At 37.0% G+C, this 22,719-nt stretch overlaps 1 protein-coding gene across 4 annotated transcripts in view; it reads left to right on the forward strand.

The window, feature by feature from the left end:
- Positions 1 to 22,719, forward strand: part of LOC110467153 (inactive tyrosine-protein kinase transmembrane receptor ROR1-like) — a 238,023-nt gene that overhangs the window by 56,249 nt on the left and 159,055 nt on the right. For 2 of the 4 annotated variants that reach the window (XM_021524103.1, XM_021524101.1), the window contains exon 2: positions 6,195 to 6,254. In XM_021524103.1, coding sequence (XP_021379778.1) covers positions 6,195 to 6,254 — 60 coding nt within the window. Of the gene's footprint in view, positions 1 to 1,253; positions 1,287 to 1,456; positions 1,471 to 6,194; positions 6,255 to 22,719 lie in introns of those variants that run through there. The other 2 variants (XM_021524105.1, XM_021524102.1) reach the window with 2 other exon arrangements.

The following is a 22,719-nucleotide window of genomic DNA, read 5'->3' on the forward strand; positions in this document are numbered from 1 at the left end:
GGTGATCAACATAGTGAAATGAGATTGAAAGGGATAGCGATGGGGCAGGTAAAGTTTCTGGAAAGGATATAGATGGGGTTACTGAGGGAGGTTGCTGGGCCAGGTAAAGTTTCTGGAAAGGATATAGATGGGGTTACTGAGGGGGGTTGCTGGGGCAGGTAGAGTTTCTGGAAAGGATACAGATGGGGTTACTGAGGGGATTGCTGGGGCAGGTAGAGTTCCTGGAAAGGATACAGATGGGGTTACTGAGGGGGTTGCTGGTGCAGGTAGAGTTTCTGGAAAGGATACAGATGGGGTTACTGAGGGGATTGCTGGGGCAGGTAGAGTTTCTGGAAAGGATACAGATGGGGTTACTGAGGGGGTTGCGAGGGAAAGGGGTCATGGGACAGAATAGGGTCTGGTTTCTAGCCCTATCAGGAATTATAACATTATAACCAGGTCGTTATGACCCTTAGTTGTAGAGCACATTAACAATGACTGGGCTTTGTACTGAGGGTGGGTTTATCATTGGGAGCTTGTTATATTATGGTGATGAAAAGTCCTATCATGCATTGAAGGTTACTTGCAGTAATTCCTATGTTGTTGTGAGGAAAAATGTTAAAATTGTATTAAAACTGTTTGAAAAAAACATCTAAACAAGTATCATACCAACCCCTTTTGACCAAAAACAACAAGTTGTTTTGAATTTTGGAAAATTTTACATTTAAAATGTCAAAATAAATTCTCTTGAAGTCAATACAGCTGGAAAACCATTTCTGTAGAAGGCTTCCATAAGTAAAAATTGGCAGTAAAATTTAAAATTGTAACCAACACATTTTTTCGGTTCAATAGTCCATTTAATCTCACTTTTACTCCTGCTAAGCTTTCAATTGAAGCAGAATTCTGATGTGTACTAGATTTGAGTGAACAATAGTTAGCGTTAACTGTCAAACAAGTTCAGGCTCAATGAATTTGATGACAAATTTCCTACAAAAACGTAACATTTTTATACCATAACAATTTCGGCAGTGTGATGTTACAGTGCTCAGATAAAGCCTTGATAACACTAATGAGTTTTCGAAAGGACACACGGCTTTGTGTCAGAATACACCTGAACCGCAATAATCTGATTGGCTGACCTAACACAGCGATTTTTGTTACAAATTCCACATTTAGTGTTATCTAATTACCGGAATAATCCATTTAAAGGAATGGAAAGAAATGTTGGAGTGTATCGTTAATGTATCTGTACACACTATGGGGATGTGGCCGTGGTTCGTGGCCGGGTGTGTACTTGTTGACTTGTGGTAAGATAAAAGACTTTGTCCGCCACCTAATGCTAGTGATTATGACCAACCAGACTTTTGTTTTGTGTCTGTTTTCTATAGTAAATTGTGGGTAAATTGTTCATCAACAGAGTAGGACCTCTGTGAGAGATAACTGGGCAAGGATTTAAGGAGGTAAAGATGGCGAGGAATTCTGCTTTTATGGGTAATTATCTATATTTCAAAAGAGTCTCAAAAATATCTATTTAATTTATAAGAAGTGATTATGTATTTATTTCAGTATTTCAAGGGTAAATGTTTTTTATGTGTTTGAAAAAAGTTTTTAACAGGTTGTAAAAGAAAGCAGTTAGTTTTGCTGTGGAATACATCAGTTAGGATGGACATGACTCAAATTGGCCAATTATTTTTCAAGAAATTCATGGTAATTTTGTGAGGTTTTACAGACATTGTGACCTTTCATTATAGTGGTCTGTCAAAATACTAGGATTTAGATTTACTGTAATGGTATAAAATCCATAACGATGATATCATACTAGTCAGGTTCATAAGGGTTTTCTTTAAGAAACGAGTTCCCTCCTCACATAACTTGAGTCTCTCAAGACAGCTTTTGCTATAGCGGTCATACAAGACAGGTGGTCTCCATGAAGTATGTTCTTTGAAGACAAGTTTAACTGTATAAGTATCACAAAACAGGTGCCCCTCTCATCACTTGTCTCTTTAGACAGGTTTCTGTGTAGAGGTCTGTAAAGACAAGTATTCTCCCATAAGAGTTGTCTCCTTAGCCAGGTTTTACAGTTAATTAGTTTGATACCTTTTGACTTTACTTGGAAGTTGGCATGTACTAATGGCAGAGATAAATGGAGTGGATTAGGAGCACAGATTAACACGGTGGACTAATGGGGGTGTCATGGCAAGTGATAGATTGCATGGCGACAATTACAATGGATTGGGCACTGATTAACTGACTAATCGGGGAAGAGTTGCATTCTATGATGTCTGCTGAAGTCTCAACAGAACCAGTGTAGTACAGAAATAGGCATGGTTCCTGTATGGAATTTAATCTACAAATCTGGATATAAACTGTATTACCTCATATACCTCTGTTCTGTGGTCAATTGCATTTTCTCTTCAGCAATTAGGACTTATCTGTGTAACATCTTTTGAAGATGAGATAGAAATGGGGGAAGTATCAAGCTGTTTAATACATTTTATATAGTCACGGGGTCTCTGTAGTCACTCTAATTAACTCCTAGGGGACTTATATCCTATCTCTACTAGGGGAAGAAATAGGCCTTAAAAACCATACAGGATGACGAAAACTTCTTTGAATTGAGTGTTAGGAATTAAGCTGTCTGAAGTCACATAGGGCGTAGTGCCCTGAGGCTCCCCAAATAGTGAGTACATCGGGCAGGTATATAATTATAGAGCTTTATGAGTCGAAAAACTTCTGCTGAGCCCCAGTGATTAAGATTTCAAATTTGTTCTGGACCCTTTGGGGCACCGGGAGACTTTGACCACAGTGTTGGGACAAGTGACAGACTGGGAGGTGTAAATGAGAATGGGGAAGTATATTTATAATTGATCTGAGCTAATGTGTAGTTTAGTTTTGAGGGAGTCTGCCTTCAGTACTGAGGTTCTGGGTTCAAATAACTGTCTGGTCTCTTTTTCCCCTCATGTTAACACATGGGTTTTAAAGAAATATGACAAATCTTCTTTATTACAGATTTTAAATTTTACAATGAGCATATTACCAGTAGCTTGAATTGAGGTTACCAGTAACAATCAGAAGTTTAAAAAAAATCTGATTTAAGCATAAATCTTCATTCACTAATATTCTCGTAAGTAATTGAATATAGAATAACGAAAAAAAAAACACCAAAATTCTCTGTGAAAAACTGCCATTGTAGCACATCGTTTGATTGGATTTTGTTGATTGTAAGTTCAGACTGTAATAGTTTCTCCTTTCAGGAGAAAATAGTGCTATTTCTGGATGACGGTGATATATGAATCTACGGTGGTGTTCATTTGTCTTCAATGCAGCTCTTTGTTCAAAGCTCAAGGTTGAAGTACGACCACTAATAGGAGTAATTAGCATACTTCTAGGATCTCATTTATCTTCATAGGTACACCTGTACCAAATAACCTCTAAGTGTGGTAACACTGTGTCTGGGAAGACAGTAGCATCTGTCATTAACATACCATCTCAGATTACCTATTCCTCCTTTTCTGTCACTTACTTTGTCTCTGTCTATATTTCTTCCATTATTTCTTTAATTTTTCATTTTTTAACTCAGTTTTTTTTCTCCCCCATTTCTCCCCTTTTCTATTTCTCTCTGTCTCTCTGTCTTTTTCTCTCTCTCACTCATGCTTTAGGAGGCACGGTAGTCTAGGAACGCCGGGCTTGTGACTAAAGTGTTGCGGGTTTGAGTCACTGCACTGCACTGTGTTGTATCTTTGGTCAAGTTACTTTACTCTGCTTGTTCCAGTCTACTCAGCTGTAAATGAGTACGTGGTTGGGCAGTGCTAGAATTGTTAATTGCTGGCTGTGATCTTGGAAATGGCATGACAGCACCGGCTGTATGCTCCGAGCCCAGGGAGTTGAGAAAGATATTGGCTGCTTGCAAAGGTCCTATAACCAGGAAAATGATTTGTGAACCACTTTAAGACGACCTACGAACTAAGTTGTGATAAAGCGGTATATAAGAACCTCAAATTATTATACTCTATCGATCAAAACAAATTTACAGAAGAAGATGTAAATGTTTAAACAATGATTTTTGAAAATTGGCTGTAAGATATCTCTCTTATTTAGTAGTCATATATTATCATATTTCCTTAGCTGTTTTGAAATAAAAAACCCGATCAAACATACAAATAAACAAACAATTTTCATTCAAAATTATCCTATCCAGGCCCTGTGATCATGGAATTCCTATCCAGGCCCTGTGATCATGGAACTCCTATCCAGGCCCTGTGATCATGGAATTCTTATCCGGGCCCTGTGATCATGGAATTCCTATCCAGGCCCTGTGATCATGGAACTCCTATCCAGGCCCTGTGATCATGGAATTCCTATCCGGGCCCTGTGATCATGGAATTCCTATCCAGGCCCTGTGATAATGGAATACCTATCCGGGCCCTGTGATCATGGAATCCCTATCCAGGCCCTGTGATCATGGAATAATTTTGGCTTAGATTTAAAAAAAATGTTAAGAAATCGAAATTAATATTTTCACAGGACACATACCTAATATTTATGTTTGTGTTTAGGGTGACCTTTTCCGTGTTCCCAACTTACCAGGTTATGAGTATATCCTATAGGAATTTACCAGTAAAGAAAAACCCAGAAAAAATAAAACAATTTTGTGGTTGAGTTCTGGCTACTGTTACAAGATAGGATGACTGGGTAGATAAAGGTTATCGGGAGGCTATGGTTTAGGGACGAGAAAGTTAATCTAACGGGCTAGATAAGGGATGGAGATGATAGAGGGGGAGGGGACACTTAATATGTTCCCTGACACTGAATGTCACCCACCCCATACTGGTCACAGTTCTCGGACACGCTCCGACGGGTGTGTTAATAATATGTCCCCAGCACGGGGACACCATTGTATAGGGGTTTACGGCACTCCATACCTACAGTCTGTCTTTATGTCATGTAGAAATTGGCATGGGCAGTCCTCGAAGTATGATGTAGCACGTGATTAGGAGGAGAAACCTACAATTTGATTGTCACGTCTCAGTAGTAGTGAGAATTATTTATGGTAGATGGTAACATGTTGTTGAGATGCTTGTGTGTGTATCGGTAATTATCTCCCCTTGGTTTGTCCAATAAGCAGATACTGGGGTCCTCTCATTAGCCGTTGGGTATTTTATGTTGATGATGAACCGGTGATCAATTTGGAATGATTGCTTTCGGTTCAGGTCCAGCACTCAAAGGATAATGTGTCATCATGCTACTAGCTATGGTGGTCAGGCCATAGAGTTATATAGGCAAGCAGACGGCCATTGAGGGTAGATTAAAATCTAATGATAAAAATAACACATTCACATCAAATTGCATACTGCCAGTACAATGCTTTAATGCCTTTTCACTGTTTGATTTGTAGTTAAGAATCTGTCCATTCCGAGATTGGGAAGTAATTTCTATTGACACAGGTACCACTGTCCACTTCAAACAAATGACCTTCAAACACAGTCAATGATCTAAGTCCCAACCAGTACTACAGGAGGGTCCGATAGGTTTGCACACTCAGTCAGTCAGCCTGTACAGTACGATAAGTTTGCACACTCAGTCAGTCAGCCTGTACAGTCCGATAGGTTTGCACACTCAGTCAGTCAGCCTGTACAGTCCGTACTTTTGTCCTGGGTGTATCTCGATCATGCTCTCTGTCACCTACAATTTCCAATTCTTATATACAAGTTCTTTTAAGGATGGCAGAGTATCATATACTAAAATTATGTCCCTACACCACTATATTCAGAGTTATGCCCCCTTGTTCATTGTTCATCACTTTGTCAAGGGCATATCCAATATACTCTTGTCACTGACAATTAACAAAATTGGTATACGAGTACCCTTTGAGATGGCAAAGTGTCGCATACTAAACTGTGTCTCACACAACACCTTTTACAAAGTTGTGGCCCTTTGCTTATTTTCCCAAAGGTGGAATACTACAGATTACTTACCTCATTTCAGTTAATTTGGGATCATTACAAGACTTTTTCTTTTAGATTTTGATTTGCATTTTCCAAAATAATTGTGAAACCCTTTCTGTTTTCTTTCAAAAATGTTTTTTTTGTGCGACAATTTATTGAATTTCAAGACATGTATGTTTGGGGTATGTTAACCATTGATGTGTGATTGTAGGTTCAATGGTATTGTATTTAGATTCCTACTATAATGCAGCGCCTTTTTATATTTTATAGGTTGGTGTGGCGGCCAGTTACTAGTGATGCTGTGCCTGATCATCGCATCACCTTCAAGGGGTAAGTGTTGCAATTTCATTGGCTAATTTCCAGGTCATATGCCATTTAAGGCCAAACAGAAAACAAAAAAATGATATATTGGTTGAGAGAACAAAGCTGACATTGTGAAGTATACTCTTGCATGTTATTGTCATAAAATTGACACAAACGTGACCTGGCCTGTTATATCATCATTTGGAAGTGCTAATATTATTATTATTTTGGCTTACTGGATATCAACCAGTCAAATCGGCATGCTGTAAGACTTAACATGATCTTAAACAGCGTTACACAGCCACCACTTAAATCCGGAAGAAGTATTCTCAAAGAAAATTTGGTTACCTGAAAGTTAAGAAAATACGGAAACCTGCTAAGTATTTTTCCCTGCACAGCTCTTGTGTAACAGTATATAAGAGATTGTTGCTGTTTCAATACACCTGGTAATAATTAGCGTGGCTAATTAAGCCTTCATCCTATCGGTATGATAGTTACACATGTGAATAAGGGGGAACAACTACGGACAGAATGTGTTTTTAATTATTGACTTTTTTTTTGAAAGTTGAAAATTTATGATATCTGTAATTTTTGAGGAGTTGTAGACTTTAAAAGTCGTTTCGAACCATGTGCCTGTCTTAAGGTATTTGCTGCGGTATATGTCTATGAAGCCATCCTGCTCATATAATACATTGATGTGACTGCTAACAATTTAACAGCTTCAATGAAAGTAAATCTTTGATGCGGGAGTTTCTGATAGACAATTAAATTAACAAAATGTTGGCAGTTATCAGATTTACATTATTTTGTGGGAGGAATCAGATTGGTTAATGCCAGATTTTACACATTTTGGAGTAATTGAATTATGGTATGATTTATTCATTATCGGAGGTAGATTTTTCGCAAAAATCTGTGAAAGAGTTAGTGCGACTACCCAGGAATATGTGTCCTGCCATCTCAAAACGATACCGAGTTTGTGATTTCTGGTTGTTAATTTTCATTTATCTATTTGTTTGCGGTAACAAAAAATTATTTTGAGATAATTATGATCTACCAGGTAAGGGTTGTCACACTGTTTACTGTTACGTCAAATCAACCCCTATAAATAGATCCCTCTTTACCATGGAAAGGATCACCCTCTCTAACAGTGTAGGGCTTTCTATACCTGTAAATAGATCCTTCTTTACCATGGAAAGGATCACCATCTCTAACAGTGCAGGGCTTTCTATACCTGTAAATAGATCCCTCTTTACCATGGAAAGGATCCCAATCTCTAACAGTGCAGGGATTTCTATACCTGTAAATAGATCCCTCTTTACCATGGAAAGGATCACCGTCTCTAACAGTGCAGGTCTTTCTATACCTTTAAATAGATCCCTCTTTACCATGGAAAGGATAACCCTCTCTAACAGTGCAGGGCTTTCTATACCTGTAAATAGATCCCTCTTTACCATGGAAAGGATCACCCTCTCTAACAGTGCAGGTCTTTCTATACCTGTAAATAGATCCCTTTTCACTCTAAAATTGGTCCTCCTCAACCTCAAATAGGATCCCAGCTTCAACTCATCAACCTCTAAAAAGATTGTCCCCTCTTAAAAAGGGACATCCTCCTTCACCTAGAAAGTGATTCCCTTAATTTAACTGTAAAAGGATTCATTTCAACTCTGAAAAGATCTTCCACAACCTCTTAAAGGTTCCCATTCTCAACTCCTCAGTCTCTCAAAGGATTCTCCCCATCTCTGAAAGATTCTTCTTCATTTCTTTAAAGTGACCCCCCCCCCCTCCCCCTCTGTCTCTGGAGAGATCCCCCTCCAACTTTAAAGTGACCCCCCCTCTGTCTCAGGAGAGATCCCCTCCATGTTTAAAGGGACCCCCCTCTGTCTCGGGAGAGATCCCCCCCTCCATGTTTAAAGTTATTCCCCACTGTCTCGGGAGAGATCCCCCTCCATCTTTAAAGTGATTCCTCTGTCTAGGGAGAGATCCCCCTCCCGTCTAATTTTGAATTTGTCGGGATGCCAGTGTAACATACCGATAACATGTAAATGTTTACGTTTCTGGCCTCCACACATAGCTATAAATATATTTTACAGCGGGAGTTGAAAGCCATTTACAGGACAACTAATGCAAATACTCCTGGGTGTAACGACCTGAAACTAACTTTTCTGTCACAAGTGTACATGGTGCAGTTTGTGTTGATGTTTATCGGCAAAGGAATGCTTTATCTCCTGTCGTAATTCTGCTACACAAACTACAAGTGTTCTTTTTAATAGAAGTGCTGGATAATTTCATTTGTCAAGTTTAATTGTGGAGTAATTTGTATCACAACCCTAGGTTAATTGTGTTACCTGGCTTGTGTTCCACCTTCAACCTCGATCTGACGTAAAGAAAAAAAAAGTTTTCCTTTTTTACAAAAATGACATTATTCATTTAAAAAAAAATAAAAAAATCTGTCATTGATGTTCAAAAGATATGTTTGTGGACGTTTTAAGCAACGTAACGCATAAATATCAAAATTTCAAATATGAAGTCAAAACTTACAGAAATATGTGTTTTTATGAGACGGAGTAACCTCCCCTTAATCTTGCTGTTTGTCAGCTAGAGTGCTAGATTGCTATCAGAGGAAGCATGGTGAGACCGAACCCAAACCAAGATAACTTCGGTACACTGATGAATTCTGACTTAGTCCAGGAGATTAAGAAAAATAACCATCAGAGGGTAGTGGGGATTGTCAGAGCACGAAGATAGACAGTTTTGAGATGTGACTGAATAGCTGGCTAATATTAATGGTCTGTAGTAAGCACGGCTATGATATACTCCTGGACAACCTAGTACCCACACATGAACAATCCCTATCATCTCTGCTTTTCAATTCTGATTTTCAGCTGATGTTTATCGTGGGTTTTTTTGGTTGCTTGGAGCGATGGGAACCCTGGATCCATTAAACAACATTGGCCATACGTTCTCATTCTTACACCAGTTTTGACTGTAAGCCTTCAAAAGTTTACAAGAATGATGTGGAAAGATGGTTTTTATGTGATGCCTGGGGATTTTTTTACTTGCAGGTGCAGGGGGTAGGGAAGGTTTCAATGGAACTGATTGAGGGAGGGGTAGGCGTTGTGGTCCATTATCATGATCAAGGCTCACCATGGAGTAAACTGAGAAAAAGGAAAGGTCATGTACTGTGATATACATGATCAGAGCATGTATAATGTTTGTATACCTAGTAGTAGTAGTACTGTAGCAAGAATAGGTCCTCTACATCAGCGTTCCTTGTCCGCGATGCTCTCAGCTTAATTGCTGCCTTAATTCGGCTGTCTTTAGCCGAGGGGACTATTGGTTTTATATAATAGCTATATTTTCAATTATAGTATATTAATTCTATCTTCTTGTAATATGATGTATATGAACATGTGACTGTTCTGTTTCACTGTGTCTTGAAAAAGGAGTGGATCGCTCTGAAAATTTGACAACCTAAACTTGTCCACACTGTTGGAATTACTTCTTTGCCCCATATAATATTTTAAGTAATTCGTATCCTACGGCCATACCTCCATTAGGATCCAGTGTTATATGGGATTTTACCGTCTATATTATTTCTTTGACCCATATAGTAGTACTGTCAATATATCATTATGATTTACAGTTGTGGAACCGCATAATGCACCGAAAATAGCGTGCGCACACCGTGCATACATCGTTCACACACCGTCAGCACATCGTCCACACATGGTGCGCACAACTGTGTGATTTAGCAAGCGTTCGCCCCGTTGTGCGCTTCTCTCCGAACAACTGTGCAATTTGGTATCATTTGTAGATCAAAATTACGGAATGACAAAAATACGGAAGGCTTGTATGCGATAATGTACACTGTGTATACATCAGTAATTTCTCATCACAATAATCAAGATTATACAATTTCACAATGCGTGTTACACAGGATTACAGCGACCGTTAGGCTGTCAAGAATGGGTTTGGCTCCAAGGTAACAGAACAGGTAAATAACAATTTTATGAGTGTCCGGATTTTTACCTGACCAGTGCCTGACACACAGAGCTTACATGTGATACCTTTTGACCGTAATGAATAGTATTTGTTATTTGCATTCGTTTGCCTATAGCTCCCCTTCACCTGGATTTTCACACCCCCGGCCTTACGCGACGAGTTACATAAATGCCCCAGGCGGGGAGAAAACTACGCTCCAGGTACATGTACAAAGTGGTTTTACTGCACACTTCCCACCTCTCACAATGGAAAACTGTGGGCAATAAATCACTTGCTACCACAGTCCACTGCACACATAATCCCCTTTCATGGCCAATCATGATTACATGACCACGAAAGGGGGGGTGTCCAGTGGACTGTGGTCACAAATGCTGTAAGAAAGGGGAGATAATCAATAAGTAACGAGTGTACAGTGGAAATGATAAACTTAGTGGACACATTTAAAATAAGAAAAACAAATTAAGTTAAAAATGGTAATTTCATGATTGAAAAACAAACAATAAAAATTACTGAGTTGGCAGCGTTATTGATTTCCTTATCACGTGAGGGGATAAGCATTTCCTGGAAAAAATTATAATCTTTAGGAGCTGTTTCTTTATACAAAATTGCACATTCAAATATACCATTCATTGAAAGAACTGGAATTCCTTAGGGATTGGTAAACCCTTACATTGTATGTATGAAAATGGTTACAATATCCAAAATTCCTGTACCTTTGCCACATCTTGAAAATTATACTGAAAATGTAGTCAGAAATTCAACACTGTTTCCCGTATTTTGTTCTAATTGTTGAACAGACACTCCTTACCTTCCCTGACACTGGAGCTGGATAGGACTCCAAAAACACTTGTATCCATTATGAAGGATACACTCAGACTGGGCTATTGAGAATAAAGACAAACTTACCTGGTTCTGATTAGTACTCAATCAGACAAGTACATGTAAATTATCTGCAGTGTAGGGTAGGTAAAAAGATTGTACAGGTGAACATTTTTTACTCAATTTTTCTATTTTGTTCGAGTTGGGAAGCATGCAGTAAGCCAGTTATTGCATGATTTCTCGTCACTCGGGACTTATTACACCCTCGCTTCGCTCGGGTGTAATAAATCCCTTGTTACTCAAAAACCATGCAATAACCTTTACATGTTTACCTGTATACGGGATTGTGTTGTAATTTTACATGTGTCGATTAAGTTTGTTTAAAAACACAGAAAACACAATTCCTAAATATAAGAATATATAGACAGAAAGATAAGTTTATAGATGTTGCTAGAATATAGAAACATACGTAAACATCAAGTTTATATGTTTAAACACGAAACCGTATAAATTGTTAAGGCATTCCTCAATTTACAACAACCACGATTGTTATCGCACAACGTCCGTCCATCGTGCGCATATATGTGCGCAAGCAATGATCGTTCAGCTTTTTATCGTTTGCCCATCGTGCACACACCGTTCACACACCGTGCACACGTCGTGCGCACACCGCACATCGTGTAACGTTGTGCGATCCCACAATTGTACTACTTAAAAAAGGAACCGTTGGTTTATTTTCCATCTGCAACCCAGTCTGTCCATTTGTCACATTGTCCAGAGCATTTTTTAACATTGCCAAATTGTGTAGGCGGTATATACAGAGTTACAGCCCTTTGTTCAATTTTGATAATTGTTTTGAGGATAGAAAAGAAAGAAGTTTTGTTGATTTTGATACTTCAGTGTGCCAGTATTTTTCTTAAGGGAGGTGGTCATTCCCAAAATACTGTGGAAAACACATGACCATCAATATCTCCATGTGGCAGCAGTGACAGGTATTCATGGTTAGGGGTCACCATACAAATATTAACTTAGTTAAAGATATGATGGCAACATGCTAGCTTCCCTACTGTAGTGTAAATTTGTCTCCCTTATTGTGACGGACCTGAAAACTTCCGATGTTTACACCTGTCATTTTACATCAGAGCAACATATCTATAATGTTACATCTGTTTCTGATGTGCGGCATCTCTCATTAAGAGTTTCTGATTTCTTGCTACCACAAGAATATCAACATTATCTCATATTTACACAATGTTTCTCGCTCACTTAATGATGGTGAAATATATATTAAAATTTACAGGAGTTATTTCCCTTTTGAACAGTAAGCACTGTTCACATACAGGTAAATGCGTACCTTCATACCGAACAAAAATGTCTTTATAATTACAACAAGTGCTTGAACACTCTTCAATTAATAATTTTTAAAGATCTTTCTGTTTTGGAATGCCTCCGCCAGGAGTCGAACCTGGAATGACGTATATTTGGACCAGTGCTCTATCGACTGAGCTAAACAAAACTAAGTCTGCTTGCATCAATAAGCAGTTAGATTTTGTTGCGTTAAAGTAAGTCATATATTTAAAAGATGAAGTGTTTTTTTAATTTTTGAATCACAACTTCTAAGATTCTTACTCAAGGATATACCCCATACAATTATTCATGGGAAAATGCACCCACTAATGTTTTCTTGGTTCATTAATTTTCTAATGAATTTCAAAAAATGCTGAGAAAATAAGCGGTTGTATTTTAATGGTACATTGATGATGTAGGTCACAATAGTTTCTCACTGTACTAGATGGTGTTCAGCTAGCGATTTATGAAAGGAAGTCATTTTTTATCTTAAATGATGTGATTTAAAAGAAATTAAAATAAATGAATTTGTCGCACACATTGAAACTTGTGTTACATGATCAGACTGCATTCTAGGTCTCATTCATTTAAACACCGTTAGTAGACAGACTCGTTAAACTATCGTTTACACTTGGATATTTTTGTAGATGTAAATGCATGTACAATGTATTCTGTTTTATAATATAAAAAAAATGTTCGAAATGTTGATATTCTGTTTTAAAATAGGCTTTGTAAGTGTTTTCTGTGTAATGGTCTCTGCCAGACAAATTACTTAAAAACATTCATATCTGTGGAAAAATGTGAATAAATCTGAAATTGAAAAAAAGCATTTTTTAAAAACTTTTTTTTTACATATAAAAATCAACTTTTAAAACTTGAAGCATGCATGAGTTCTAGAAAACACATTTTATTTTTCATTTTTACAACTTTGGATCAAAATATGAGTTTAAAAATAATTTAAGGATCCCTGTTCCACCGCTGGTGAAACACTTGAGAATCTCACTAGTTTTTCTGATCTTGACTTATCTCCCTTTGAGTTCTATTTGATTACAAATATAGCGTGATTGGCCATGTACCCAACAGTGATCAGGTCAGTCAGTTGGTTAGAGAGACTGTTATGAGTTTGTTGGTCCAGCATTCGAATCATAATCTGACTGGACTACGGTTTAGGGTAGAGCCAAAGCTGTGGCTTTTCAAATTGGTGGAATAATCTGTTCCCTGCCCATTGATTGAGTTAAATAGATTACATAGTCATAGGTTCAATCACAACAGGCAAAGGAGCATGTAGTTCTTGAGTTTATTTGAAGTGTCGACCGGTTTCGCCCCTACATTGGGCTTTTTCAGGACCATTTGACCATGTTGCAATTTTTTCTCTGTTGTTGGATAGTACAAAACACTATAGTTAATTTGTTTTGTTTATTTCATAAGTAGAAAATTCTGCAAGGTATAGGCTTCTTTTCAGAAATTATTTATTCAAACTATGGCCATGCCAGGAACGTAGTTTTAAATGCAAAGTTTCAGCTTTTAGCCGTAGTGCAGGAATCCTTAAATTTCAAGTGAATTTCCATTTTATTCAAAACAGATGAAGTTGTGTCCCCAGAGTTGTGTGTGAGAATCTATTGATCCATAACTGCTAGGTTTACTCCCCAGGTATCTGGTACTTATTTATATAGCTTGGTGGACTGCAGCCTTTCCATCAAGGACATACCCACTGTACCAGACATTTAGACATATTGGTCGGAAGCAGAATATTCTGATTCAGAGCTATATGCTGCCCCAGTGGGTGCTGTTTTTGTATTCACATGGAAAATGAAAAGCTTCTTTGTATGTTTGAACATGCTCTGTTAATAAGCTGAAATATTACACCATTGTGTGGTCCGCAGGTTTTTGCTGTTGGTGAATGTAGAGATGTAGATATTTTCCGACCCTCCATCAACCCTCCTCCTCTTTATTCCACCACAATGGAGCCGATACCATGCCAAGGACAGCCACTGAAGCAGGATTGCTATAAACTAGATGTAAAGATACCAAGTGCTTCAATGTGGCAGCTCAACTTCCTGGAAAGGGCTAAGGTTACTCAATCCAAAATAATTAAATTGTGGCCGAGTGTGTCAGAATGATGAATGGGTATCGTTTATTTCCAGTGTCTCCTCACCACGGTTCTTATTATCCTCTATAAATATCCAAGTCGATGATTGCCATCACTAATAGTACATTTTGATTGCTGTTGACAATACAGTTAGAAATTAATCCATTAGTACCCCTAAAAAAACAAACACACACTTGGTTATCTGTTGCTGTGAGAGTTTTAGAGACCTTGGTCGCGAGAAACTATGATCTTATCATTTCTGTCTCTCTGGAACAAAATAAAAACAGTTCTGTCTCTCTGGAACAAAATAAAAACATTTCTGTCTCTCTGGAACAAAATGAAAACTTTCTGCTCTCTGGAACAAAATAAAAACATTTCTTTCTCACTGGAACAAAATGAAAACATTTCTGCTCTCTGGAACAAAATAAAAACATTTCTGTCACTCTGGAACAAAATAAAAACATTTCTGTCTCTCTGGAACAAAATAAAAACATTTCTGTCCCTCTCGAACAAAATAAAAACATTTCTGTCCCTCTCGAACAAAATAAAAACATTTCTGTCCATCTCGAACAAAATAAAAACATTTCTGTCTCTCTGGAACAAAATGAAAGCATTTCTGTCTCTCTGGAACAAAATAAAAACATTTTTGTCTCTCTGGAACAAAATAAAAACATTTCTGTCTCTCTGGATCAAAATGAAAACATTTCTGCTCTCTGGAACAAAATAAAAACATTTCTGTCTCTCCGGAACAAAATGAAAACATTTCTGTCCCTCTCGAACAAAATAAAAACATTTCTGTCCCTCTCGAACAAAATAAAAACATTTCTGTCCCTCTCGAACAAAATAAAAACATTTCTGTCTCTCCGGAACAAAATGAAAACATTTCTGTCTCTCTCGAACAAAATGAAAACATTTCTGTCCCTCTCGAACAAAATAAAAACATTTCTGTCTCTCTGGAACAAAATAAAAACATTTCTGTCTCTCTCGAACAAAATGAAAACATTTCTGTCTCTCTGGAACAAAATAAAAACATTTCTGTCTCTCTGGAACAAAATAAAAACATTTCTGTCTCTCTGGAACAAAATAAAAACATTTCTGTCTCTCTGGAACAAAATAAAAACATTTCTGTCTCTCTGGAACAAAATAAAAACATTTCTGTCTCTCTGGAACAAAATAAAAACATTTCTGTCTCTCTGGAACAAAATAAAAACATTTCTGTCTCTCTGGAACAAAATAAAAACATTTCTGTCTCTCTGGAACAAAATAAAAACATTTCTGTCTCTCTGGAACAAAATAAAAACATTTCTGTCTCTCTGGAACAAAATAAAAACATTTCTGTCTCTCTGGAACAAAATAAAAACATTTCTGTCTCTCTGGAACAAAATAAAAACATTTCTGTCTCTCTGGAACAAAATGAAAACATTTCTGTCTCTCTGGAACAAAATAAAAACATTTCTGTCTCTCTGGAACAAAATAAAAACATTTCTGTCTCTCTGGAACAAAATGAAAACATTTCTGTCTCTCTGGAACAAAATAAAAACATTTCTGTCTCTCTCGAACAAAATAAAAACATTTCTGTCTCTCTGGAACAAAATGAAAACATTTCTGTCTCTCTGGAACAAAATAAAAACATTTCTGTCTCTCTGGAACAAAATAAAAACATTTCATATCAAGTGTACGTTATACATCATACATTAAAATAGGAAATAAATTCTAAATAAAAATAAAAATAAAGAATGAATCATGTAACAATTTTGATGATAATTAAACAGGCAATTATTTGTTTTCATTACTATTTAGTTTCTTTCAAATTTCTCAGTAGAAAGATATCTATATGAATAATTTACTCATTCTTCAACTGAAGATTATTCGTGACAGACAATGTAGGTTTTTCACAGCTTTCCTTATTGCTTCGAATGAGATGTCATAAAATTTTGTGAAGAAAAAAAGATGTAAAATACCTATTGCCTGACACAACATCAGTTTTTGTGAAGCAATGAAAATTTGGTCTGGCATATATACCAGTCTTCAGCAACATGTTTTTGTGAGAAACAGTGTTTTAGTGGTAAATAAGAGTTACACTAATGTCAAAATGTCCTACCTTGAGATAGGGCCTACTAGCTGGTTAGAGTTTACGACACTGATAAATCAAAGTGCCTCACTCTGAAAAGAAAGAGTGGAATGAAGGTCGTTATCCATCTCTATGACAACATAATTATAAACTTCTAGGTCATTAATGTCTAAAAACGTCACAATTTATACTTTTTCTGAAATTCGAGATTTCCCGGAGACGCTACATTTTACACTGCTTGAGAATGTTTCAATCTTAAATTTTTCATTTCTAGTTGTTGTCTTTCTTACAACGAAATCGCAGCCAAAAGTCAGTGAGAAGAAAAAAAGGCTATCAAAATTATTTTTTACAGTGATTGTCTTATAATGAGGTCAATGTTTTTAATAATGCACCCTCAAAACTCATTCTTCATGTATTCAGACAAAAAATAACAAAACTTGAATTTTTCCGGATTTATTTTATCCATGTTACTTTATGATGAGGTCAATGTATTTCTTGATAAACCCTAATTACTAACACACAGAAAAGGTCAATACCATAAAAATCAATATTTCTATTAATTAATCGAACACATGGTAATTATATATAATGTATTTGTTTTTATGTCTGAACATAAGCTGGAATTCCATATTAATCTACACAAGCTTGTCTTCTTATGAAATATGGACATAATGACATCATCAGTAGAATAATTCGGTGCAAAAGTTCAATTTATGAACTGTTTTACTTTCCAAATTCCAAAACTAAACAGATTATTTTCATCCAACTTGTTTCCAAATTTTGTTTCTGCATGTAGATGCTAGCATCAGAAAATGATTTTCCGAATTCTGGCAGATAAAGTTGCTTTCTTGTTAAATCTAATACATCTGATTTCCCAGAGGTCCTTGTGATATTGGTGATATATAATATGATGTGAAACCCACTATAAAGAGCCGGAAGAGTGAATATCCGATATTATGATATTCAGAACTTTTGGCAGGCCAGGCGTTATGTTATACTGACAGAAGATTTGGCCTGATAGGGACACACTGATGGCCGCGCCACCTGTCTTTGACCTCCATGTGTCATGGTTCACCGACTTGGCTGTTGTGATAATACTTTCCTATAAATTAGACTTGCCATTTTCCTGTGTCAGTAATATTTTGAAGGCATGTCAAGTTAATCTACAGTGAAATGGAGCTGCTGCTGTTGTCTGACAAAAGTGGGATTGAATTCGCCAAAACGTAAAGTTCTGATATTCTAAACTCACACGGTACTCAGAGACATCTTGTACTATACAGCAGAGCCTGTCTTAGGCCCCGCCCCCTACCCCCATTCATTTCCTCTTATTCTCCGAAAAAGGAATGGTCTTGCAAGACAGGTGGTCTGTCCACGTAGATCTGCTACAAATACTAAGTTGTGATCACAGTGGAAACAAATCTTTTCATGAGTCTTCAATCTGTTACATTAGCTAAAAGAATAGTCTGACTTACTGAATTCACTTGACTTACCAGATTTGTTTGACTAAGAATAATCATGTCATTAAGTTTTCAGTTTCTTCAATTATTTTCAGTAACAGATCAAAATATGATATGGTTTGTGTCAAAAGAAGGCAGGATTGTCCAAAAGTTTGAACTGATTTCACTGAAGTTTTGTGTCGGAGAATTTAATATTAGCAAAAGAGTCAGTTTTCTCAAAACATGAAAGATCTTCAGCGACTGAATGCGTCATATTTTTGGAGTTCATTAAAGCAATTCATTCAGCTTTGCAAGATGCTAGACATACAGTGTATACATTAAGAAGTTTTAAACCTTTAGAAATGATCAAACCATTTACATTCATCAAAAAACAAACATTGTCTCTCAACTGCTGGCACAACGGTAGGATGCCCTGCATGCTGTGGCACATGGCAAGTGGAGGTTGGTACAATGGCAGAAACAGGCGCAGGGTTCGGAGGGGAGGAAGCGATCATGCCTAGTAGCCTCATACATCACCAGTAAGCAGAACTGATCGTTTTCTGAGTATCTCCAATCTCTGTGAATTTCACCATTTTACTCTGGATTTAATTAAAATTTCATTCGTATTTGATGTGGACTACATTTATGATGCGATTATGTAAGAATAATGGTGTCCGGTTGCTGTTTAGGAGTGAAGCTTTCCGACACAAGTGTTGGGATGTTAGCGCTGCACGTTGATTGAATTTGCACATTGGGACGATTGTGAGATCGGTGAAAGCAGAGGTGGAAATGTTTGTGCTTACATGTCCATGTTGGCAGAAAAAGTTATCGTTCTCATTGGGTTGTGTATGGAGGGCCACATGGCTACATGCATTACAGCTTTCCTCCCTGAGGCACAAATGATAGGGCGAGTCTCTCTCTATCTGTTAGGTGCGATGGGCCATAGACAATCTATACAGCTCAAACGCTGATATATACATTTGTGGTATTTTTATAGAGAAGGAGTGATATAAAAAACCAATCTCTTGTCATTCTGTTGTTGTAAAGAACATGGATATGAGTCATAATTTGTTTGCCATTTTGTACGAGATTTCAAAAAACCATACAATAATCTCTCACTGTACCCATTTTACACTGGTTTGATTGAGTGTTGAACTGCGTTGCAGGTTTTTTTCTGCTATTTTGGTGCTAAAATCATATTAGTTGGGAATCAGTTTGCATATCATGTGTAAACTGATTCCAAATTCTGCAATTTTAAGATCTTCTGTTGAGATTTCAGGTTTTACCCAAATTTATATTTGTTCCCGAGTTTTAAAGTCGACTGAATGACGGTTTAGTATAGTATTTAAAATAGGTTTTTAACATCAAGAAGATATTTCATACAAAATTGGTTTATTTCGCTATTTTAGTCTATTTCTTGGTTCCGTTGGCCACATGGTCTAGAACGTTTGATAGAACCACGGAGTGCTTTGTTGCACAAGTTTGACACCTGATGTCGGGAATAACTTCAGTTGTACCTGTAAAAAGGTTTTGATCTTTTGATATTGTTAATCTCAGTAGAACCCTCACAAATTAGTCATTGTGTACATCTATTAGATTTTTGTGAGTTAGTATGTGAAATGTTATGATATGAAGAACAATTGGGGAGACAACTTTGGAAAGTTGCGACAGCTCCCTCAAAAAAACAAAAGTCTACAGGTCTGTATATAATTTAAGTGATGGGATTGGATCTGGTCACCATGACTTGGAGGACACGGCAATATCCTGCATTACTTCGCAGCATATACATGTATTTTTACTCATTTGATTTGTACAGCTGGGTTGTTTATAGCAATTCAGATAAAGTGCCTTTTTCAAGGGCACAACGACATAAGTTTGATGCCAAAGCTACAGTAGCCACCTTATTGTGACCAAGAAAATTACACTAAAATTTCAAAGTCTTACAGTATATTTCATGAACTAGTTTATCCTGAGCAAGACATCCTCATTCATCAAGAATGTTTATTAAATGCAAAAAAAATGTTTACTTAAGGTCTAATGATATTTAATTTTGTTTAAAAATTTATGTAATCAAGAATTAAAAAGTCAATCATTTATATCTGGCATGTATATGAAGAATGAAAAATAGGTTTGGTGTGCAGGTCCTGATATATGGAATACCCGTTGGCATTTCTGATGTGAAGTAGATCAGATAAAATATTGCAATGTGCAAATTGCTAAAACCATTTATCAGAATTTTGAGTCAGAGTTTTTTTTTTTTTGTGGAGAGAAATTTGAGCCCGAATCCACAAAAGCATACCTAGAATTTCAAAAACTGCTATTCATGTGTCTTCCATTATCACATCATGTAGAAATGCATATTTCCCTGACAACTTATTTATCATAAAATAATGCAAAATATTTCTACTTCAGATTTGAAAACCATACACAGTAACAGTGTATGGCTGTATGTGTCAAACTCTCACGTGATCAAGATGCAGCTGTCTTTAATTTCGTTTGTCTTTTGAGTGTATCCCGAACATGCTATTATGGCTAATAATGTTTCAGATCTTTAAGACTGTTCGTTTTTTCTGAAGTTGATTAATGCTGTACAATAGCATACCACAAGAAGTGATAGAAACAGTTGTCGGTCGTCCCCATGTCTCCTCAAAGAATATGGCACTTTATAGCGACTTTGACGTAACACGATTCAGATATGTGTTAATACAGTAATTTATGGCTGTGTTTGAATATAATAGTATACGTCAATGTATATGCCTTTCATGAGATGTTTTGTTTTTTCAGTCTCTTTGTTTGTAAAATCTGTTTTACTGAAGTTTGTTTATAACAAATGCCTTTTTATGAGTAAAATTAGCAAACTGCAAGTGAATATTTTCCTTAGATCAACAACAAAATTACGTTGTGACTTCTTACTTTATTTTTACCTTAAATTCAAGTATTTAAGTGGCTTGCTATAGGAAGTCTGCCTGAATGTTAAAATGAAATAAGATCAACTGTTATAATGAACACTCGAAACTTTCCTTAGCGATCCCCATTAAAGAGGACACGCAAAACTTTGTTTTTTAAAATTTTATTAGGAGGGTAACAAGTTTAAAAAGATCAAAATGATTTCTGGCAGTATTTATTGCCAGTTTTGGTTTCAATTTAATGCTTGAAATAGAAAAGCTTCATAAAACTCAACATATTTGGAAATAGCTCTTTGATGATAGCAGAACTCATTTGACTTAATTCTGATATACATATTTGATTTCAATCAGCTCACATGAATGGTAATTGAATTACTTGAATTGGTGGAAATTGTCCTAATTACCTTCAATTTCCAAAGTCTGTATCATTGGTGTGTTTGATAATGGGTGGTCTAGGTCTGCTGATTCTGTTACATACATTTCAAGCTTGAGTCTGATGTGGAGTATAAACTGATTCTAGTCCAGGTTAAAATGATGCTCGAGTTACAGTTAAGGTAGAGAGTTGCTGGGCTCAGTATTGTGTCTCTAGCAAAGGAGATCCAATTTCTGACTTGGGAGTTGCTAGTCCATTTACTAAATAAAATAGTTCTATCAGAAAAACAAAGTTTTATTATAATTTTCTTTTAACAAAAACTTCTTCTGCCATGAGGATTTGATCCCTGAACCTCTTGCAGGGAGCTCATTCACTGTGTACAGGATATACTTGATATATTAATACTTTTTTAAACATTATTGGGAAGACATTTTAAACTTTTAAACTCTTTGATGAGGCTTAAATCGTTGGATCACCACAACCTGCTGCCTTCTTGTCCTGATATGCGACTAAAACAATGTGGTCAACTGTTTGTGTTTGGCCTGTCGACTGCTGTTGTGAGGCTGATAACCAGCCGTAGTCCTGCCAGCTGGACAATGCTATCTGCCTGCTGTTCAGCTGTAGACAGAAACCAGTATGGTTGTAATCACTGAAAGATGATGACAGAAGCTCAGATAATGGCTAAATAAACGGGAATTGGCTTTATGTTTGGTTCTGGTCTCCTTCCTTCCATTTCCTCCTGCCTCCCCCTCCCCCTCCCCTTTTACCACAACACCTCCTCCTCTCCCCCCACTTCAAATTAGAATACTTCATCTATTTCCCATCCACTCTAAAGCCCTGTCATTAATCATAAGTAGTAAAGGAAAGGTGAACACCTGATGACCTACCCCCCTTGTCTTGTTCCTCCTCTTCCCTTGCTGTGTACCTTCTGTATAAATATAGAACCCTAATCCTTTCTCCTCCCCCTTCACTTCCCTCCTGTCTACCCTACAACACCTTGCTATCCTTCTGTGTACTGTCTATATTATGTGCTAATTCTTGTTATCCTCTATGGAGAATAAATCATTATTAGTGTACTGTCTACCCTCCCCCCCCCCCCCCCCCCCCTCAACACACAGATTTTGAAACCCCCTCTCATTCTCTTATATGTTGTCTATATTCAATACCAATCCCTCCCTTCTATGTACCCTTTATATACAGCACCATGTATATCCTGACCTCCTGCCCCCCCCTCCCCTGACTTTTGTGTACCCTCTATATAACACCTCCCTCCATTCTATGTACCAGTTATATATAACACCCCTACTAACCTCCTGCCCCCCTCCCCTGACTTCTGTGTACCCTCTATATAACACCTCCCTCCATTCTATGTACCAGTTATATATAACACCCCTACTAACCTCCTGCCCCCCTCCCCTGACTTCTGTGTACCCTCTATATAACACCTCC

The sequence above is a fragment of the Mizuhopecten yessoensis genome, unplaced genomic scaffold (assembly GCF_002113885.1).
Source record: "Mizuhopecten yessoensis strain PY_sf001 unplaced genomic scaffold, ASM211388v2 scaffold11163, whole genome shotgun sequence".
Lineage (NCBI taxonomy): Eukaryota > Metazoa > Mollusca > Bivalvia > Pectinida > Pectinidae > Mizuhopecten > Mizuhopecten yessoensis.